The sequence below is a fragment of the Macaca thibetana genome, chromosome 9 (assembly GCF_024542745.1).
Source record: "Macaca thibetana thibetana isolate TM-01 chromosome 9, ASM2454274v1, whole genome shotgun sequence".
NCBI classification, from domain to species: domain Eukaryota; kingdom Metazoa; phylum Chordata; class Mammalia; order Primates; family Cercopithecidae; genus Macaca; species Macaca thibetana.
This window is the reverse complement of record NC_065586.1, coordinates 31,521,743-31,541,441: the sequence shown is the minus strand read 5'-3', so window position 1 is coordinate 31,541,441 and position 19,699 is coordinate 31,521,743. Positions and strand designations below refer to the sequence as shown.

The 19,699-nt window shown below is 35.0% G+C and overlaps 1 protein-coding gene across 8 annotated transcripts in view; it reads left to right on the top strand.

Annotated features, from left to right (window-relative positions):
- Positions 1-19,699, top strand: part of ARHGAP12 (Rho GTPase activating protein 12) — a 148,739-nt gene that overhangs the window by 110,873 nt on the left and 18,167 nt on the right. For 7 of the 8 annotated variants that reach the window (XM_050805624.1, XM_050805621.1, XM_050805620.1 and 4 more), the window contains 8 exons: positions 990-1,088; positions 4,470-4,575; positions 6,013-6,129; positions 8,056-8,154; positions 9,489-9,566; positions 9,668-9,802; positions 10,040-10,142; positions 10,958-12,502. In XM_050805624.1, coding sequence (XP_050661581.1) covers positions 990-1,088; positions 4,470-4,575; positions 6,013-6,129; positions 8,056-8,154; positions 9,489-9,566; positions 9,668-9,802; positions 10,040-10,142; positions 10,958-11,132 — 912 coding nt within the window. In that variant the 3' untranslated portion in view covers positions 11,133-12,502. Of the gene's footprint in view, positions 1-989; positions 1,089-4,469; positions 4,576-6,012; positions 6,130-8,055; positions 8,155-9,488; positions 9,567-9,667; positions 9,803-10,039; positions 10,143-10,957; positions 12,503-19,699 lie in introns of those variants that run through there. The other variant, XM_050805619.1, reaches the window with a different exon arrangement.

The following is a 19,699-nucleotide window of genomic DNA, read 5'->3' as shown; positions in this document are numbered from 1 at the left end:
AAAGGTAATCAAGAATAAAAATGGTTTCATGGTCAAGTAAATTTGGGAAGCAGTGTATATTTTATTCCTATATTCCCTAGAACATCAAAAGCCTGTGACATCTTGAAGGAGAGAATCTAGTTAGATTTTCTTCAATCCAGTATTTTCCAGGTTAATATTACATAACTTTTTCAAAAATTTATTTTTTGAGGGCACCTTTTAAAAATGTATTTGTGAAACTGTTTGAGGAATACATCTTTCAGAATGTTGTTTGGGAAACATTGCCATATCTTCCTCTAGGAAAAAAAAAAATCAGTTTTTAATCAGAAAATGGGAGAAGTGCTTTCCACAAATGTGTCAAAATTCTTCCTCACTTAAGTGTAAGAAACCTTGCAAAACAGAGATTGTACATAAATTAGTTATTGCCTTCGTATAGAATAATACATAGTATTCTTTTTTCAGCTCATGATCTGACACTTAATTTAGTAATACTTCCGCCCAAAAGGGGTGTGACATTTATGCCTGCTCTTTGTACTAAGCCATTATATTTACCTACTAAGTAGGAAATATTGAAAGTCTTTATGTATTCTTTCTTCTGTATTTTTTAGCCAGAGAGAAAAAAATTTCTCAGGTTGTGTAAAAATATCATAGATTTTATTTCTTTATTCTAATTTAGAATGCACCACTTTGATACTTGAACGGAGTTTTAAGTGATAAACGTACAAGTTTCAGCAGGTTTTATGGCGTTTGTGTGATGGTGTTTGGGATCCTAAATTATTAGATTTTATGAGAATTTATTGTGAGAAACAACTTTGTTTTTTTATTCAACTGATATTATTTCAAACCAAAAAGGTATTCCATAGCTGTGTAGTACTTTAACCTTACATCATTGTTACATAATATATGGCAGCCTACTCTTGGTGGTTTTGTTAACTTTGAATTAAAGGTATGCATGTATTTTGCTGAAAGCACAAACCAACCATACTCTTTCTCCCTGCTTTTCTCTAAAGCTGAAAACTCGACAAGGGACAGAACTGCTAATTCAGTCCGACAATGACACTGTTATTAATGATTGGTTTAAAGTTCTTAGTAGTACAATCAATAATCAGGTATGTCTTTGACTTAGTAAAATTTTTACTTCAGAGCTTTTTTTTTTTTTAATTGCTTATTGTATATCCAGATTGCAATCTATATGTGAAAAGACACTTTATATATGTTTTGACAGAGGTGGAAAAAACAATGGTCAATTTAGCAGCCCCCCAGGCCTGGTGAATGATTTAACATTCTCACTTATGTGATGTTTGCTACCAATGGATTTGAAATAATGTTCCCATCAGGCATTGGCTGAAAAAAAAATAGTTCAAAAAGAAGGGGTAAATAGTGCTTAGTACATAGTATTTATTCAATAACTGAGTGAGTTGGAAATAATACTATTTGGTGGAAGAAGTCTGAGGCGAGCTTGTGAAATGAAAGAAGCTGTAGGCTTTTCATTAGCACTTTTTCTTTTCTAGTGACCGTTCTCTAGTTTTTCTGCCCCTCCCCTCCAAGCTATTCATACCCTTGTGTTCCTGGTATATTTCTTCTTCTTTGTATACAACAACCAGAAAGAATCCCAGGTTTACATTCTGCAGGTATATTAGTAAGAACATTAGTAAGCAGCTGGGGGCTGTACTTTTTTTGTTTGAAACAGGGTCTTACCATCACCCAGGCTGGAGCAGTGGCACAATCATAGCTCACTGCAGCCTTGAACTCCTTGGCTCCAGCCATCCTCCCATTCAGCCTCCCAAGTAGCTGAGACTACAAGTGTGCGCCACCGTGCCTGGCTTGCACTTTTTTATACTCTGTATTCTCCTTTTCGCCTTCCGCCACATGGGGACATGACTCTTCATTGAGGATCATATTATATTAATGACAGAGAAATGAAAGATACTACTTATGGGAAGTAAAAGAGAACTTTACCTCTTCTAGCAAATTAGTTATGAAGCTATATATAAATTCTTCCTTTGGAGTTTATAATATTGCCTGATATTTCTGAATCTTGTCCTTTCTTTTCTGTTTATTCCTGAAACCATGAGGGCAGGCCTTTATATCTTAATACCAAAATAAGAGTAACCTCCTGAACAGTTTTTTTCCCTATTTAATCTCACCTGTCACTGATTCATCCTTAATGCCGTTGCCATATGAAACTTCCTAATGTCAATTTTCTAATCCCCTACGGCTCAGAAACTTTCTGTGATTCATTAAAATTCAACAGTGTAGGCCCAATCTATCTTTTCAAAATGTACCTTCGATTTTACCCAATATGGACTTTCAGCTCTAGTCACAGTAGTCTGTTCACTGTCTCTTGAAAGCAAGTATGCGTGCATTCATTTCACAAATATGTGAATGCCGTCTGCACTGGGGACATAGCAGCACACAGTCAGATACTGCACTTTCCTAGGCTGAGGTTATAGCCACAGACAGATGATTATTCAAGACAGATAACAGTTAATAAAATGAAATGTGATGAGTGTTATGATGGTAGGAGGTGTACAGCATTCTGTAAAAATACTGATTGGGGCAAACCTAGTGTATTAGTTAGGGAAGGCCTTGCAGAGAAAGTAGATTTTTGTAATTGAGACCTACAGGCTCAGGGAATAAGCCAAGTGAAGAGAGATGATTTTATACATACGTACACACACACACACACACACACACACACGTACACACGTTTCTTTTGTTGTTGTTGTTTTAAGACAGAGTCTTGCTCTGTCACCCAGGCTGGAGTGCAATGGCATGATCTCAGCTCACAGCACCCTCCGTCTCCCGGGTTCAAGTGATTCTCCTGTCTCAGTCTCCCAAGTAGCTGGGATAACAGGCACCCACCACCACACCTGCCTGAGTTTTTGTATTTTTAGTAGAGATGAGGTTTCACCATGTTGTCCAGGCTGCTCTTGAATTCCTGACCTCAAGTGATCTGCCCGCCTTTGCCTCCCAAAGTGCTGGGATTACAGGTGTGGAGCCACTGCACCTGGCCTGTATTTTTGATTAAGAAATTTTAAAATACATACTGTTTCCAAAGTGTCAGAAGATACCAAGGACTAAATGTAGCAAGAGGTGCAAGAACTTTGCAGGGAAAATTACAAATCTTTATTGAGAGACACTGAAGAAAACCTAAGTAAATGAGAAGTATATCCTGTTCATGCATTTAAAGATTCAATAATATAAAGATATAACATTCTTCCAAATGATTTATAGACTTGAGATTTTTGAATCTCATTTAAAATCCCAGTAGTTTTTCTGGTAGAACTTGAAAAGCTTATTCTAAAATTTATATAGAAATGCAAAAAGCTAAGAATACCTAAGATACTATTGAAGAAGAAAGAAAAAGGACTTGCACTATCATACGTCGTCTTTGAAAAGCCATATTCCTTAATAAAGTGTGGTATCCATGCAGGGATAGTCATACGTACCTCTGAAACCATAAAGAACCTAGAAACAGACCCACGTACCTGTGGACACGTTTTGCCAGATAGAGCACTGTAGAGGAAGCAGATGGTGCTGGTGCAGCTGGGAATCCAAGAAAAAACTGGAACCCTTCCTTACACCATCCACAAAAATGAATTCCTGGTGAAGTAAAGATCTCCATGTGACGGCAGAGCGAAGGTTTTTGGTTTTGAGAACTCAGTCATTCTTTAGTCTGTACAAGTGACCTTAGTTAAGTTATAGATGAGCTCTAGGATTTCTTTTTTTCTGTTTTTTTTTTTTGAGACAGAGCCTTACTCTCTCGTCCAGGCTAGACTTCAATGGCGCAATCTTGGCTCACTGCAGTCTCTGCCTCCCAGATTCACACAATTCTCCTGCCTCAGCCTCCCGAGTAGCTGGGATTCCAGGCGTGTGCTGCCACGCCTGGCTACTTTTTGTATTTTTAGTAGAGGCGGGGTTTCATGATGTTGGCCAGGCTGGTCTCAAACTCCTAACCTCAGGTCATTTGCCTGCCTCGGCCTCCCAAAGTGCTGGGATTACAGGTGTGAGCCACCACGCCTGGCCGTTCTATGATTTCTTTCAGTTGACAACCATGAGTCTGGAGGATGAGTCTTGTCCTGTTGTTACAGGGTAATACTCTTGTCAGGTCCATGTGTAGAAGTCTTGTACTGTTGTCAGAGAATGTAGCTCTATTGTGTTTTTCACCATAAATTATAGCCTTACCTTTTAACTGTTAGTGTCACTAAAAGTTGATTAAAATTAGGCAAGGTAGCGTCATCATCAGTGTAAACTAACATTATCCTGTGAATTTTCAGCAATAATTTCTTTTAAAAAAATCAAAATTGATGCCATGTAGGGAGAGAAAAAGTATTTATCAAATATCTAAGTCATACATACTGTATGTTAATTGGTTTCCTAAAATTGTTTGGAAGAGTCATTTACAATAGTCATTGTGAGAATTGTGCCATTCCAACTATAGTAATACTAGAAGTGTAATATATGTTTGGGAAATATCTAACCAATAGGCAGTAGACACTGATGAAGGAATTGAAGAGGAGATACTCCCAGATTCACCAGGAATAGAAAAGCATGATAAAGAAAAGGAACAAAAGGATCCCAAAAAGCTTCGTTGTAAGTTGTCCTTTTCCTATTTTGCTAAGGATTTGAGCTTGTTCTCTTAGCATTTTGAAAGTTTTAAATACATATATAAAAGCTGAATGGAATGTCCAATGTTACAAAAAGGTTATGCAGTTAACCAAGTGCAGTCTCATTGTATCAGCCGTCTTTCTTCTTAACTCATTATTGTCGTTTTTCAGCCTAATAGTATGCATCCTGTGGCATCTCATTAATTTTAAGGTGTTGTGCTGCTTTCAGAGAAGAAGTATAGTGCATTTCTGTTGAGGCCTCTAGCAAGCTGAACTTTACTGATTTAAAAATATATACTTACTGTTTAAGATTCTACATAGAATCTTACACTTTAAGAAGTCAAAAGTCATGGAATATGTACCGTAATTTCCTACTGGACACCAGGCATCCGTCTCTGGACTAGGGTGTTTCTGTGCATGTAAACAGATGCATGCTTTCCTATCTCCAGATCTTACTACAGAAAGGTGCATAGTGAAAGACAGCAGCTTTAAGAAAAGCATTTTCTAATGTTGGCCCCTTGTGAATTATACATTGTTTAAATAGGCCATTAGCTGTGTGACTTGGTACTTTGTTCAGTCCATTTTAACAAATCCACGTTTAACTAAGAACTTTTTGGCCTTCATATTAACTGAATGATTAGAAAATCAGTTCTACTTTTCTGTATTTCTAATGAACTTGAGGCTTATTACTGACATTGTCAACAGGTAGCAATTTAACATAAAAATGTGATTATTTTTTATTCTATATTATAGATTCTTCATGCCCTCAACTTTCCCCAAATAGACTTACTTTCAAGAAATATATCTTTTGAATTTTTGTTACTATAACAGAAAAATAAATCAAGACTCAAGGCAATGGAGGACATTTTTCGTGTAGTCCCATTTGTAGCTCAAAGTACAAATAATTATGATGAATGTTAGCTTAAAGTACAAGTATAATAGTTATGATAATTATATGTCTATATTTATATCTCTATATATATCTGTGTGTATCTCCAGTTTTCTTGTTCAGTGAAGATAGGGATTCTTTTGTTTGTTGTGTATTTTATGTATTTTTACTTTTTGGTGGTCATTTTACCTTCTAAAACTAATGGATAATCAATAAAGATAAGTAGTTAATAATTTATGAAATAATGAATATGTTAGAGTAAATTAGGGATGTCTTGGCAGATATACCATAGAATGTATGGTTTTCATCTGTTTTTAGTGATAAAAATGAAATGTTTGGTTTAGTTTATAACTTTGAAATGGGTTCTGTGTTAATGTGATTCTTCACATCTTGTCCTTAAACCACATTGAAGTTAAAATAAGTGAATTGTACTATGATCTTGACATATGAGGTTAATATGTTTTGCATGCTGGCTGGAAAAACTTGTATCAACAAAACTTTTACAAATGCTTATTACCGTCCTTTTGTCTTAAGCCTTTAAAGTATCTAGCATAGATTCTTCAGAACAGAAAAAAACCAAGAAAAACTTAAAGAAGTTTCTTACACGACGCCCCACTTTGCAAGCTGTTCGTGAAAAAGGTTATATTAAAGGTTGGTAGAAGTATTGTTGATAATAATGAATGTTGGCCTACATAAATAAGATGTTTCAAATTAACATTTTCAAACAGTAAGAATATTCTTTATTCAAGTATTTAAGTACAGTTATTAAAAGACATTAAGTAATTAAAATAGATTTTTTAAAAAGTTTATTATTAACTAAAGCAGTGGACAGACAAATAACAAACTAAACTTTTAGGAAAGCCTATTTCAGAGGAACTACATGGATGTGATGGGTGGCAGATTTTTAGAAATTGTGACAATGAGAAGTTTAGTTTTGAGATGCAAAGATCACAAGAAATAAGAAATTTTGAATATCACTAATAGTAGAAAGAAAGAAAAATGAACGAATAATTTTTACCTTTGGCTGTCATTTAAGGTAATTGAAAAATTAGCATAAGGTGCTTTTTTCTAACTAATTTATTTACTTGTTATTTCATTTATAAGCACTATAATGGACTAAATCTTTTTTTATAGGCAAATATTCTTTAAAAATCACATTACTTGTGTATGCTTTCAGTTCTTACAAGCATGTTTAATTACAAAGGTGAAATTTTCTAATACATGACTTAAAACAATGGCATTTATTCATAAATAAAGATAATATAGTCTATAATGTATATATATATATCTGTCAGATTGTTATGAAGCTTCTAACAAATGCCGTCTATTTGTGAAGCATCTGCATTAAAACACATAAGCAAATTTTATTAAGAAGGTATTTAAGGCCAGGTGCAGTGGCTCACATCTATAAACCCCCCATTTTGGGAGGCAGGAGGACTGCTTGAGTACAGGAACTTGAGACCAGATTGGGTAACATAGAGAGACCCTCTCTCTACAAAAGATTAGTTGGGTATGGTGTCACACACCCTTATTCCTAGCTACTTGGGAGGCTGAGTGGGAGCATCGCTTAAGCACAGGAATTAGAGGCTGTAGTGCAGCCTGGGTGATAAAAGTCTCTGTCTTAAAAAAAAAAAAAAAGTTATTTAAGACTTCTAGGAAGAGACTAGCTAATTAAGTAATTAAAATTAGCAACTTTAAGAGTTATGGATAACAGGTACTCTCCAATAAAGCATATAAATTTGTATGATGAGTTTAGAGTCTTTAAAAACTTAAAAAAAAAAAAAAAAGCCTGGCAAATAAATGAATAGAAACTGTTGCTCATTTGTTCACCAGGCCTTTTCCCTGAGAAATATAAACTGTTGTCACTTTATGTCCTTATCACTTCACACTGTTTGTTTTCCTGAACTTTTACCACTAATATGGAATTTCAAAACTGTTGAGTTGAAAGAGTAATAGAAGAGTCTTTGAAATATATTTTGTGAAATCAAATGTTGATGATACGTGATGGGTGGGCATATGCTTATTTTAATAGTTTTAAAAATAGTCGAGTATTTACTAAATGCTAGGCACAAGCCTAGGTGCTATGAATACCTGTTGGTGTTCAGGAACTACATGGTCCTTGCCCTCATGAAACTTATACTCAAGTGGGAAGTAGACAAGATGATTGTGAAATAGTAACAAATACTATGAATCTAACAGTAATAAAACAGGATGTGTCTGGAATTGGGTTCTCTTAGGTAAGGATGGTCAGAGGGGTTATTAAAAGTAGGTGACATTTTAGCTGAGACCAGGAGTGATAAGAAGGAGCCAAATTGGGTGGACAATTGCTTTCTGAAAGAGCAGTAGAAAGTACAAAGGTTCTCAGGCAAGAGTGAGTGAGGGTGTTTATGAGTTTGGAAATGAATTGTTTGAAGTGAAAATGGAGAAGTAGGCAAGATGCACATTGCATAAGGCATAGGGCCATGTTAAACAATATTTGGTTACACTGGATGTTTCTGTTGCACTCTGAATGGTTAGCCATTTCATGAACTGAATTTTAGCAAGGTGATCGACTTTTTAAAAATAAATCTTTTTCAGATCAGGTATTTGGATCCAATCTTGCTAATCTGTGTCAAAGAGAGAATGGCACAGTACCAAAGTTTGTGAAGTTATGTATTGAACATGTTGAAGAATATGGTAAGAGAAGGATTTTGATTTTTTTTTTTTTTTTTTTTACATTAAGCAAACCAGCTTCTTGTTTTGCCATCAAAATTCCCAGAATTTTTATGATTTTGAGTGATGCAACCAAAAGTTCCCTATAGTCCTAAGAGGTTAAGAAAATAATTTTGTTTGCAAAAACACATGTTTACACCTGTTTACACCTGTTTCAAATAGGACCTCTCCAGGCATCTATTGAATGCTTGGTACTCGCAGTTAATTAAGTATATGCTTTTCTTTGAAGCCATTTCATTTAAGCATTTGCTTAAAATGAAGAAGGTAGTGATTGTGAAGTTGAGTTTATTTTTAAGAAATAATCTGACAATGTGTAAGGTCTGAGGAGATTATGTTTACTTATTAAGTTTCTTCTGTTCTAAAAATCAGATGACATTTTAAACTGTTAGGTCAACCACAAATGTCTCATGAGATAAAAATTTTTATGTCATTTTCTGTAAAATATGACAAACTAATTTCTATTGTGGTTAATTTAAACATAGCTATAATATTTATACTAGTTTTATATAAATAGTAGTATATTGATTGTAATCACATTAACTTATCTCTATATCATGAAAAAATTTTGTACAATTAAAACATGTAATTCAATTTGTAATTTCTGCCAGTCTCTTGTCCCATTGACTCTTCTTGTCAGCATGGCAATAGGGATGCCACACTATTGTCTTAATTTGAAGCTAAATGAATAGTGTATATTCGAATTTGTACATTATTATCATTTAATGAATACCTGAAATTTCGGGGCTTAACTGTATGAATTTCAGATGATTCTGTTTCATGTATAAAAGAAAATAATAAATTATAGCACATTTTGTATTGTTTTTATAGAACCATTAGTTTAGTGGTTATATTGTTCACTTATTAGAAACATTTAATATGACAGATGCTTTCAATAAAGTTTTTACAATGTGTGCGTTTACATTATCAAATGGTGTGCAAAATATGCATGGGCCAATTTTACCTGCTGGCTTCCTTTAATTTTGAATTATCCCCAGATGTTTTCAGAAATGTATTTGAAATTGTTAGTGTTTTAAGATTAATGAAACCACTTCCTTGAGCTGATTCACAGTCTATATGATGAGCAGAGTAGAATTACTGCTGTTTATTAAACAGAATTCAGAGCGAATCTCCATCTCTCTCCCCTGCCAAGCATCTACCAGAAGCCATTTAGAGAAGAAGAATATTTGCCCATTTGATTTTAGGCTAATGCTAATGAGTGAGAATTCTGACACATGCAAACATGTTCAGAAGAGGCAAACACGTACTTTAAACACACACAAATTATTATTGTCTCTTAGGTTTGGATGTTGATGGGATATACAGAGTAAGTGGCAACCTCGCAGTGATCCAGAAGCTAAGGTTTGCAGTCAATCACGGTAAGATTATATTTCCTGTTGTTATTCAAATGCATCACTCATAACTTTTTGAACTGGCTTAAAGTAATTTTTTAAAATGTCCAATTCCTGCTGTTTTTCAGATGAGAAGTTGGACTTGAATGACAGTAAATGGGAAGATATTCATGTCATTACTGGAGCACTCAAAATGTTTTTTCGAGAATTACCAGAACCTCTTTTTACATTTAATCATTTTAATGATTTTGTTAATGCAATTAGTAAGTATGTAATTCTACTCAGGTTTTTCTAGATACTGAAAATTCTTTGCACAGATTAAGCCACCCTATTTTTTTATCTTACTTTAAGCAAGTATTTTCGATTGTTTTACTCCAAACATTTTAAATGTGACCACCAGGTGTCACTGTGTATTACCAAATATCAGCTTCCAAACTGTGACATTGCTTTCATTTTCATAAGAATTTGCTGCAAAATATCTGGTTATTATCTTTTTTCAGAGCAAGAACCAAGACAGCGAGTCGCTGCTGTTAAGGACCTAATCAGACAGTTGCCAAAGCCAAACCAGGATACAATGCAGATTCTTTTCCGACATCTCAAAAGGTAGGAGGACTGCCCAGTCATGGGATGTGGTATAGCACAAGGGGAAGCAGGAAGGCCTGTGGGGCCAGGGTCATTCAAACCTAGGTTTGGATCCCAGCTATGCTACTTGCTGTCTTTGTAACTTGAAAAAGTAACTCACTGAGCTCCTTGTAGTATCAGTCTGTCATGGGTAAATGATTTGCTATAATAAAGTAGATATTATATGTGAAGTATTTATGTAATGCTTAGCACATAGGTGTTCAGAAATTGTTGCTAAAGTTAATATGAAGATGAGATTGGATATTAATTGAGGTGTATTGTTACCTTATAATAAAGCCATCATGGTTCTAAGTTACTACATAACCACTTTAATAACCGAGTTCTTTCATCTTATAGAAAGTACACTAGAATACTAAAACAAAAAATCCCAGCTAGAGAGGTTTTTTTTTAAAGAAATAACATAAAATGAGTAAAATAGAAAGTTTAATCTCCACACCCTAATGAGATTTTTTTCCCATCAATTTAATGGAACAGTCATTGTTACCTGAATTGTAACTCATACTTAAATGTTCTATTTTAAAAACTAAGCTAAAATATCACACATTTAAAGTTTGTTAGAGTATGCTTAATTGTACCTTTCAGCTGTGTTTATCAAAAATAAAGCTTCATATGGCATTTAGGCATAATTCTGCTTGGTTAAATAGTTTATGCGTCACGTTAGGAAAATGAGCATTAATTCTCTTTTTAAAATGCAGACTGTTAGGTTTATAATACCATTTGAAGAATTTTCCCTCTCTTTTATTTTCTCTTTTAACAACTTCTTTCTTTCCTTTCAGAGTTGTAGAAAATGGAGAGAAAAATCGAATGACCTATCAGAGTATAGCAATTGTTTTTGGTCCCACTCTATTAAAACCAGAAAAAGAGACTGGTAATATAGCAGTTCATACTGTGTACCAAAATCAGATTGTAGAATTAATTCTTCTGGAACTGAGTTCCATCTTCGGACGCTGATTCTTACTGAAGACAACCTGTGGAATAGAAGCTGGATTCCATCAGATTTCAAATGTTTATACACAATGTATTTTATTTTTTGGACCAAGCAGTGACTCTAATTTTGCACTTTTTTTTTGAGGGATCAGAAGGGAAGGAGAGAGTCAAGATGTGTGTTAGGCCCTCATATTTGCTGCTTTGTTGCAAGTTGATATAACTGCGTGTAATTATGAATTCATTTTATCCTGAATGTTTGCGTTTCATACTCTGAATTTCAGTAAAAATCAAAACTTAAAATTCTAACCAGTCATATACACTGGATAATTTGGTAAGAAAACTGTATTTTTTTCCCTGAAATTGGATAATGTAGACTTTCTTCTCAAGATTCATGACTTGATAGAACAAAATACTTACTATCAGTTATGTTGAAAAGGCTCTTGGGCATTTTAAACAAAATGAAGTATATCCATTTTGAAACCTGTGTATTTCTTTTTCGGGGTTTCTGCATGCAGTGGCAGTCTTAAGTGCCAAAATTCATCATAACCCCAAAATAACCTCTTGATGAAGGCTTGCTGTCTTTTACTGTGTTACACAGCATCCTTACTGGATATCTTAGTTGCTTGTTTGGGCAGCACACTAATATTACTTAAAACACTGTGATATACTGGAGTTTTAGTTAGCTTAAGTCAGTTCAGGGCATTTTAGGGCTGTCTTGCTATACTGAATTGTAGCTAACAATCCTAATTATATCTAGTACCATACTAAGTTCTTGGTATGACCCTGTGGAAACACACATTATTTTATGTAAATATAGGCTAAAGACTTAATGTCCTTTAGCTTGTGTATATAATTGTGTTGTATAGTCTCAGAGTACATTCTAACCCTACATTTCTAATCATGTTATTGGTAATCTTTTCTGTGAATATTAGGTTTCCTCCAGAAATAGGCCGTTATTTGGGAAAGTTAACTGTGTGCACTTTTAGATATTAATTACATTTACAGGCAAATCACTGTCATGAGAATGGTACTGGAAAAATACTGAATAGACTTGCTAAATGGCACATGCACTACAAGAGGAACCTTTTAGGTTATTTAATATGTACAGAAAACATTAGAAAAAATTTATTACAGAATTCTAATTCCAGTATGAATAGTGGAAACCCGTCTGTAAATTAGATGATGTCGGATGGAAAATGACATTGCTAAATTGGAGAATTTCTTTTTACCTACTAATGTAGATTGCTTTGTATAATAAAACACAGGGTTTGGAAGGTTTTGTTACAGGGAGCATGGTCTGTTGAAGATTTTTAAAATGTATTTTTCTAGATTAACTTCTGTACATGAAATGTCTAATAAAACTATAAGAGGTTTAGAGATTTTTCCATTGGAAATGTGCATTTTGTTTTTTAATTTTTTTGTTTTTGCATTTACTGGCATACTCTTATACCTCATTTTTAAAAATCAACTGAATCCAATATTTCCTGTGGCAAATAACACTTTCCTCATTCATACTTTTTTTCCTCTCTTCCATGCCAACATTTGTCCACCCCCAACATACACTTTTTATTTCTCCATCAATATTAAAAGTGAGTGATTTGTGACCAGGATTTTTTTTTTTTCTTAGGGGTGCATTTATAATTTACAGATTGCCTTCCTTGGGAACAAGTATTTTTTTTCTATGATCTGTCTGAAAACCTCTCACCTGAATTTTGTGGTAGAAATTCTGTATTTGCTGTTGTGAGCGTGTTAAATTGATAACAAACCAAACTACTTGATAGCTAAAACAGATTGTTCTGGGTGGGGAGAAAAAGCCCTAAATCAGGATGTTTATATTTGCCTAAAGATGTCCTTAATAACACAATATGCTTTAGATCTTGCTTATATAATGATTGTATACCAGGAAAACAATTAGACTCAAATCAGTGATGTTCTTGCTCTTGGTGTCCATGAACATATATCAAAGATTAAAATTGTCCTGTGTTTCTTGTTTCAAGGTACATGTGTGTGTATGTGTGTGTGTGTGCGCGTGTATGTGTGAAGTCTTAATTGTTTTATTCTACAGCTAATCAGTTTATTGTAATATTGTATGTACAGTGAGATTAATGTCTTGTGTTTTCATCCTTTGTGAATTAAAAATTCTCACTTGTTTTTGTAATAACAAAGCTAGTAATATTTTCCTGTCTTGACAGCTTGGTTTTATAGTAGAAAATATATTAAAAGCTGAAATAAATTATCAATTTTATTTGTAAGTCTTCCTTTAGAATGTCATTGAAAAAGGTAGTTGGAGATTTAGAAAAGAAAATATATTTAAATACACTGTCACATTCCAGTTAGAAGAAAAACACTTATTTAAATTGTATAGAAATAAGATATTTTACCCTTTACTCTGGAGAAAGTAAGTTAATTATTAAATATCTTCAAAGAATGATGTTTGTATTTTAGATAGAGACAAATCTATAAATTGTTTTTTCCTTATGTGAAAAGCACAAATGAAATAATTTGGTGAAACTTTGGACTTAGTGGTAGATGGGTTGTATGTGTGTTTATAACATATACACTCAAACGTGTGTGTGCTACGTGTGTGTGTGCATGCACACCATTGCTTACATACAAGTGAAAACTCACCAATAATGGCAGATACATGGAGACCTTTTTACTATTTGTTTCATTCCACGCCTCTTTGCAAGCCCACAATATTGAACATTAAGATAGCAGTGGGCCGGGCGCAGTGGCTCACGCCTGTAATCCCAGCACTTTGGGAGGCTGAGGCAGGCGAATCATTTGAGGTCAGGGGTTCGAGACCAGTCTGGCCAACATGGTGAAACCCTGTCTCTACTAAAAATTCAAAAAAATTAGGTGGGCATGGTGGCAGGTGCCTGTAATCCCAGCTACGGGGAGACTGAGGCAGGAGAATCACTTGAATCCAGGAGGCAGAGGTTGCAGTGAGCCGAGATCGCACCACTACACTCCAGCCTGGACAACTGTGAGACTCTGTCTCAAAAAAAAAAAAAAAAAGATAGCAGTGAAGGGAAAATAGTTATTCCATAATTGTGCCAAGAGATTTTTTCCAGCTCATGGGAGAGGCTTCTAATTAAAAAACATGTAGTTTCCCATGACTCGAATTCCTCAAAGATCTTTAGGCGTTTTTAAAGAAATACACAGAGGAGTCCAAAACACGTCTTTTTAGTAAAGAAGAAAATAAAAATAGTCAACTGGGCGCCACACTCTCACTAGTCTAAGAAAAGTCAAATGTTCAAATATTGCACCTCTATAGAGAATTGAAAATGGATAGAAAATAAGATTTTATTCCCCCTGAACTCCAGCCATCAGCTCTAATGATCTTCTTTAATAGAAAGCACTTCTCTGGTGTAAGACTCCAGAGAGTGTTTAATAGGGCCTTTAGCCTGTAGGTTACAGTCTTGGAGGCGGAGCGTAGGTTTTGTTATTTTTTTAAACAGTATTCCAGTGCAGCTAACATAGTACTATTAATTGCAACTTTAGTTTGAAACAAACAAAAACAAAAATCAAATGGGTGCAAAACAAAATGAACTGTCTCACAACGATGGTGTATTAGAATCTGTTGGAAATTCACAGGCTGTGTCCTCAGGCCTGGCAGAGTCAGACTTAGTATTCTAGAGAACGGGGAGATACAGAATGCCTAATGAGACATCTGTAACTACCAAAGACAAGGGAGTTCTCCTGAAGAATCTCAATTAGTCTGCTCAGCTGAAGTTTTGTGGTCCAGTGGTGGCTGCAAGTATATTCAGCTGGATTGAGCTTTTACAAATTAGCCTTATGTGAATATAGCACTTAAATGAACTCTTTCATTTCCTTCATTGCTTCCCTTCTCCCACAGGGGGAGGGGGGGAAACGAAAGAAAGAAAGCACTTTTATAGTGCTCTCATAAACAGAGCACTTGTAGAACAAGGTAACTGTTTAACAAATTACTACAATACGTATTTAGAATACATGTTTTTTCTCATCGACCCTCTTCTCCCTTTATTTCTTCTCTTTCGAGGTTTTCAGAAAAGCGGTCTTTGGTAATGATTTTTAATTATTAATGCTGGTAGCCAGATCTTTCAAGTAGTTCTGATAGTTGTGGCTCATACTGCAAGTAGCTTAGAAACTTGTAATGCTGTCATAAATGTTATAATGATAAAATCCATAGTGACATGAGAATGACAAATGATGCTGTAGAGGTCTTTATGAACAGAGCATGTGCAGAGGTAGAAATCAAAACCACTGTCAAGTCATGGTAGAGTAACCAGTGAAAATTCAGCACAGACTTCAAGGCCACTTTTCCTTGGCATTTTGAGAAATTGTTTATACAGTCATGTGACTCTTAATGACGAGGATATGTTCTGAGAAATGTATTGGTATATGCAAACATCATAGATGATACTTACACAAACCTAGATGTATACCAGATGCTACACTTAGGCTGTGGCATAGACTATTCCCCCTGGGCTGCAAACCTGTACAGCAGGTGACTACTGAATACTGTAGGCGATTGGAACACAGTGGTATTTGTGTATCTAAACATAACAGAAAAGGTACAGTAAAAATACAGTACTGTAATCTTATGGGATGACCATTGTATAATGCAGTCTGTCATTGACTAGAACATCATTATGCAGTACATGACTATATTTAGGCAGGAAAAATGGGAATCTTAGATGCCAAAGTAATACTCTCAATGATTGATAAAGCAGGAAAGGACCTGTAGGGACCCTCACCTTCACAGTTTATTGTTTTATAGATGAAATAACTGAGGCCCAGATTGATGTGAATGCATAAAGTCATATGCTTAGTGACAGAATAAGCCTAAGGCTGAAAAGAAGTAATATTTTGATTAGCTATGTTATTTCTGTTTAAAGTTTGGGATCAATTTAACTAAAGCATATTCTGGCATTTTCAATAATTTTTGAGGAACAAACAACTTGCTTTCTGTTTCACACTAAGCTAGTTATTATTTATGTGGTATATTGAAACATTTGCCTTCTATTATGCACCTCTGTTACGAATATAGAAGCAGCAGGGGGTAGGTACTGCTTTTACTGGTCTCTTCTGGTTCTGGTTGCATAGGAAGTAAACTAGCATCCTTCTCTGTCCCCTGGCAAATAATCAGAATTCAGCAATTCTATTTCTACCCACTGACATTCCTGGATAGGCCATTATGTATATTAATCTCTTTTTAATACGGATTTCTGCTTTCACTTATGTTCTAGAATGGTGCTATCCAGTTACCGTAGCCACCAGCCATATGTGGCATTTTTAAAAATTGTGGCAAAATATGCATAACATAAAATTTACCATAGAAATCATTTTAAGTATACAGGTCAGTTGTATGAAGTACATTTATATTGTTATGCAACCATGATCACTATCCATCTCTAGAATTTTTTTCACCTTGAAGAACTGAAACTATCCACTAAACAGTCAATCTCCATTCCCCCAGCCCCTGAGAAAACCACCATTCTACTCTGTCTGTGATTTTAACTACCTCATATAAGTGGAATCATGCAGTATTTGCCTTATAATGACTGTCTTATTGCACTTAGCATAATGTCCTTAAGGTTCATTTATGTAGTAGCATACTGCAGGATTTCCTTTTTAAGGCTTGATAATATTCCACTGTGTTTATACACCACATTTTGCTTATCCATTCATTTGTCAATGGACAGTGTTGCTTCCATGTTTGAGATACTGTAATTCTGCTATGAACATGGATGTATAGATATCTTAGAGACTCACTGGATTTGGCAGTAATTTTTTGGATATGACACTAAAGGCAACAAAAGAAAAAGACGAACTGGACTTTAATAAATTTTTTAAAATGTGTGCATTAAAAGATCCTATTGATAACATCATCCTTTTGATAATAAACGGGCAACCAATAGAATAGGAGAAAATATTTGCGAATTGTATATATGATAAAGGATTGGTATCCTTGATACAGAGAGAACTCTTAAAACTCAACAACAGTGAGAAACCTGATTCAAAAATGGGCAAAGGACTTGAATAGACATTTCTCCAAAGAAGATATATAAATGGCCAATAAGGACATGAAAAGATGCCCAGCATCACTAATTATTAGAGAAATGTATATCAAAACTGAGATCACCTTACATCCAGCAGGATGGCTGCTATCAAGAAACCAGAAAACAAGTGTTGGCAAGGATGTTGAGAAATTGGAATCCTTTTCCACTGTTGATGGGTAGGAATGTAAAATGGTACCACCACTATGGGAAACAGTATGGCAATTCCTCAAAAAATTAAAAATAGAGTTACCACACGATGCAGCCATTCCACTTCTGGGTACACATCCGAAAGAGGTTGAATTTACTTACAATTATATAGTACTTTAAAATTTAGTTACTCTGTCACAATAGCTACATTTCAAATGGTCAGTAGGGACTTGGAGTTAATGGGCACCATCCTGAACAGTGCAAATACAGAACAATTTCATCCTCAACAGAAATTTCTACTGGATGGTGCTATTCTAGGTTGGGATGTGGGGAATAAGCAATTGCAAACTGCACAATCTGCAAAATTACTTTAAAAATACATGCTCTACAGCATGTAATATACATCTCCCTCATGCTTGTATCTTAAGTGCATGACACTAGGAAAGTTTAAAATTAAGGAGAGAAATACATTTTTATTATAGGTGTGCTAAACTTGAATATTTGTCCTATTATATGCTTTCATACTGGGGCTGGAAGGGAGGTAACTGTGATTTAACTTCCAATACAACACCATCAAAATGCTTGCAATTTGGGCAAAAGCGGTCTGAGACCATGGCTTAACAGAAGCCTCAGTTGACATTGTTCTCTTTGGAAAATCTAGGAATGCTGTACTGTGAGATAATTAATGTTTCCGAAGTTTGTGTCACAATAGTCTTACATTTAAATTTTAGAAATTTTTACATTAGTGGGAAAGATTTTCTAAAATTTTATTTTAGAAATTATCTAAATAATGAAAGAAATGATTCTAATTTGAACTTTCCCTTGGGATCCAAGCTACTTCATATTATATTTACTTCTGATTTTTAATAATACCCTGTATGAAGTTGTGAAAAACTTGAAAAACATACATAACACAACTTTTTAAATGGGAGCTGATATCTAACCATGGATACAAGGAAATTATTGGTAGTCTCAAAGCGACTCAGTAGGTCTGCACGTGATTTCGCCAGATGCATTCTAAAGTATGGAAGATGACTTGATATGTAGATCTCATAGAATAGATGATAATCAGCATTTTTTGTTTTCATTTAAATAACTATCAGATTTGTTTCAAGGGTCCCAGGCCAAATTCTTCCAGAGCAGGTACTCATGCGTTGTTGGCATATACGATGCTCTAGTTGAAGAAGCTGCTACTGATATGTTTTCAATCCTGTTATAAAAGGCCTTCTATTAATAAGCACCTTAAAATTTCTAGGTGGGGAGTATAATAAGTTGTTAGTTACCCATACTGATCCAACCCATTGACAGAATGACTTAGTTCAGACTTAGGCAAATCGTAGGGTGTAGAAGCTTTGCCCTCTAGTAAACCTGACTCACCAAACACTCCTCCTGTCTTCTCATTAAGCACGTTGAAACAGAAAATGCTTCTCTATGAATCCTTTCTTCTTTCCTTTCTCTCAGCCACCATCTCAGCAACTGTGTCGTAGACAATCAGTCGAGTGGCTACTCACAGAAGCTGTGCTAGGACTTATTGAGGCACCTGTGTCCAGAGTGTTCAGTTTCCTTGGAGAAGATGGACTTAAAGAGGAATCAAAGGCTTCTAGGGAAGACAGCACCACTGTATTGAGAAGGAAACTCAACCTTTTCTGTCATAAGGGAAACCCCAATATCCTTGGATGACATAGTTCTGACTCCAGGGGTACCCTGAATTCAACCTGTTTGTTAGGGAATCAGCTCTGATGCAACATTTCTGACATCTAGCTACATGTAATGACTGCTCTCTCTGGTCATGTCCTTGTCTCCTGAACTGTTAATATTAGTCAAATTGATTGCCTGAACATTGCCAGTAACAGTGACTGGACCTTCCTGTCTGTCTTATCACTCTTGCCAATGCTTGTAGCGTATTCAGTTGGCATTAAGTTCGATGAAACTAGTATCACACTATGTGAGATTGCTGTTTTAAATAATGAGTACTACCGAAATACCTCCACTGAATAAGAGATTGGGAAGAGAGCCCTTCTTTAAGAATCTACTGCAGAATGAGTTTCAGACTACCAAAACGTCTTAGAGATAGCAACATGAGTCTTGATGTTTAACATTATTTAATTGCTTACAGAAATAAGAAGTGAGGGCCAGCAGGGAGAAAATAGAGTCCTTAATGACTATATACCCTGACAAATGAAGGTTTAGTACCATTTACAATGGAATAATGAAAATATAGGCAAAAATTTAATGTTTTCAGAAATCATTATTGGTGGTATTCTGCCTGGTGTGTTTGTAGCATATGATTATACCAAATGAGTACATATGGGATATTTTAATTCTATCATCTCTTGAGTCCTTGGCAATCAGGATTCTAAGAATGGAACAAGGGAGTTACAGCTGTGGTAAGTTACAGTA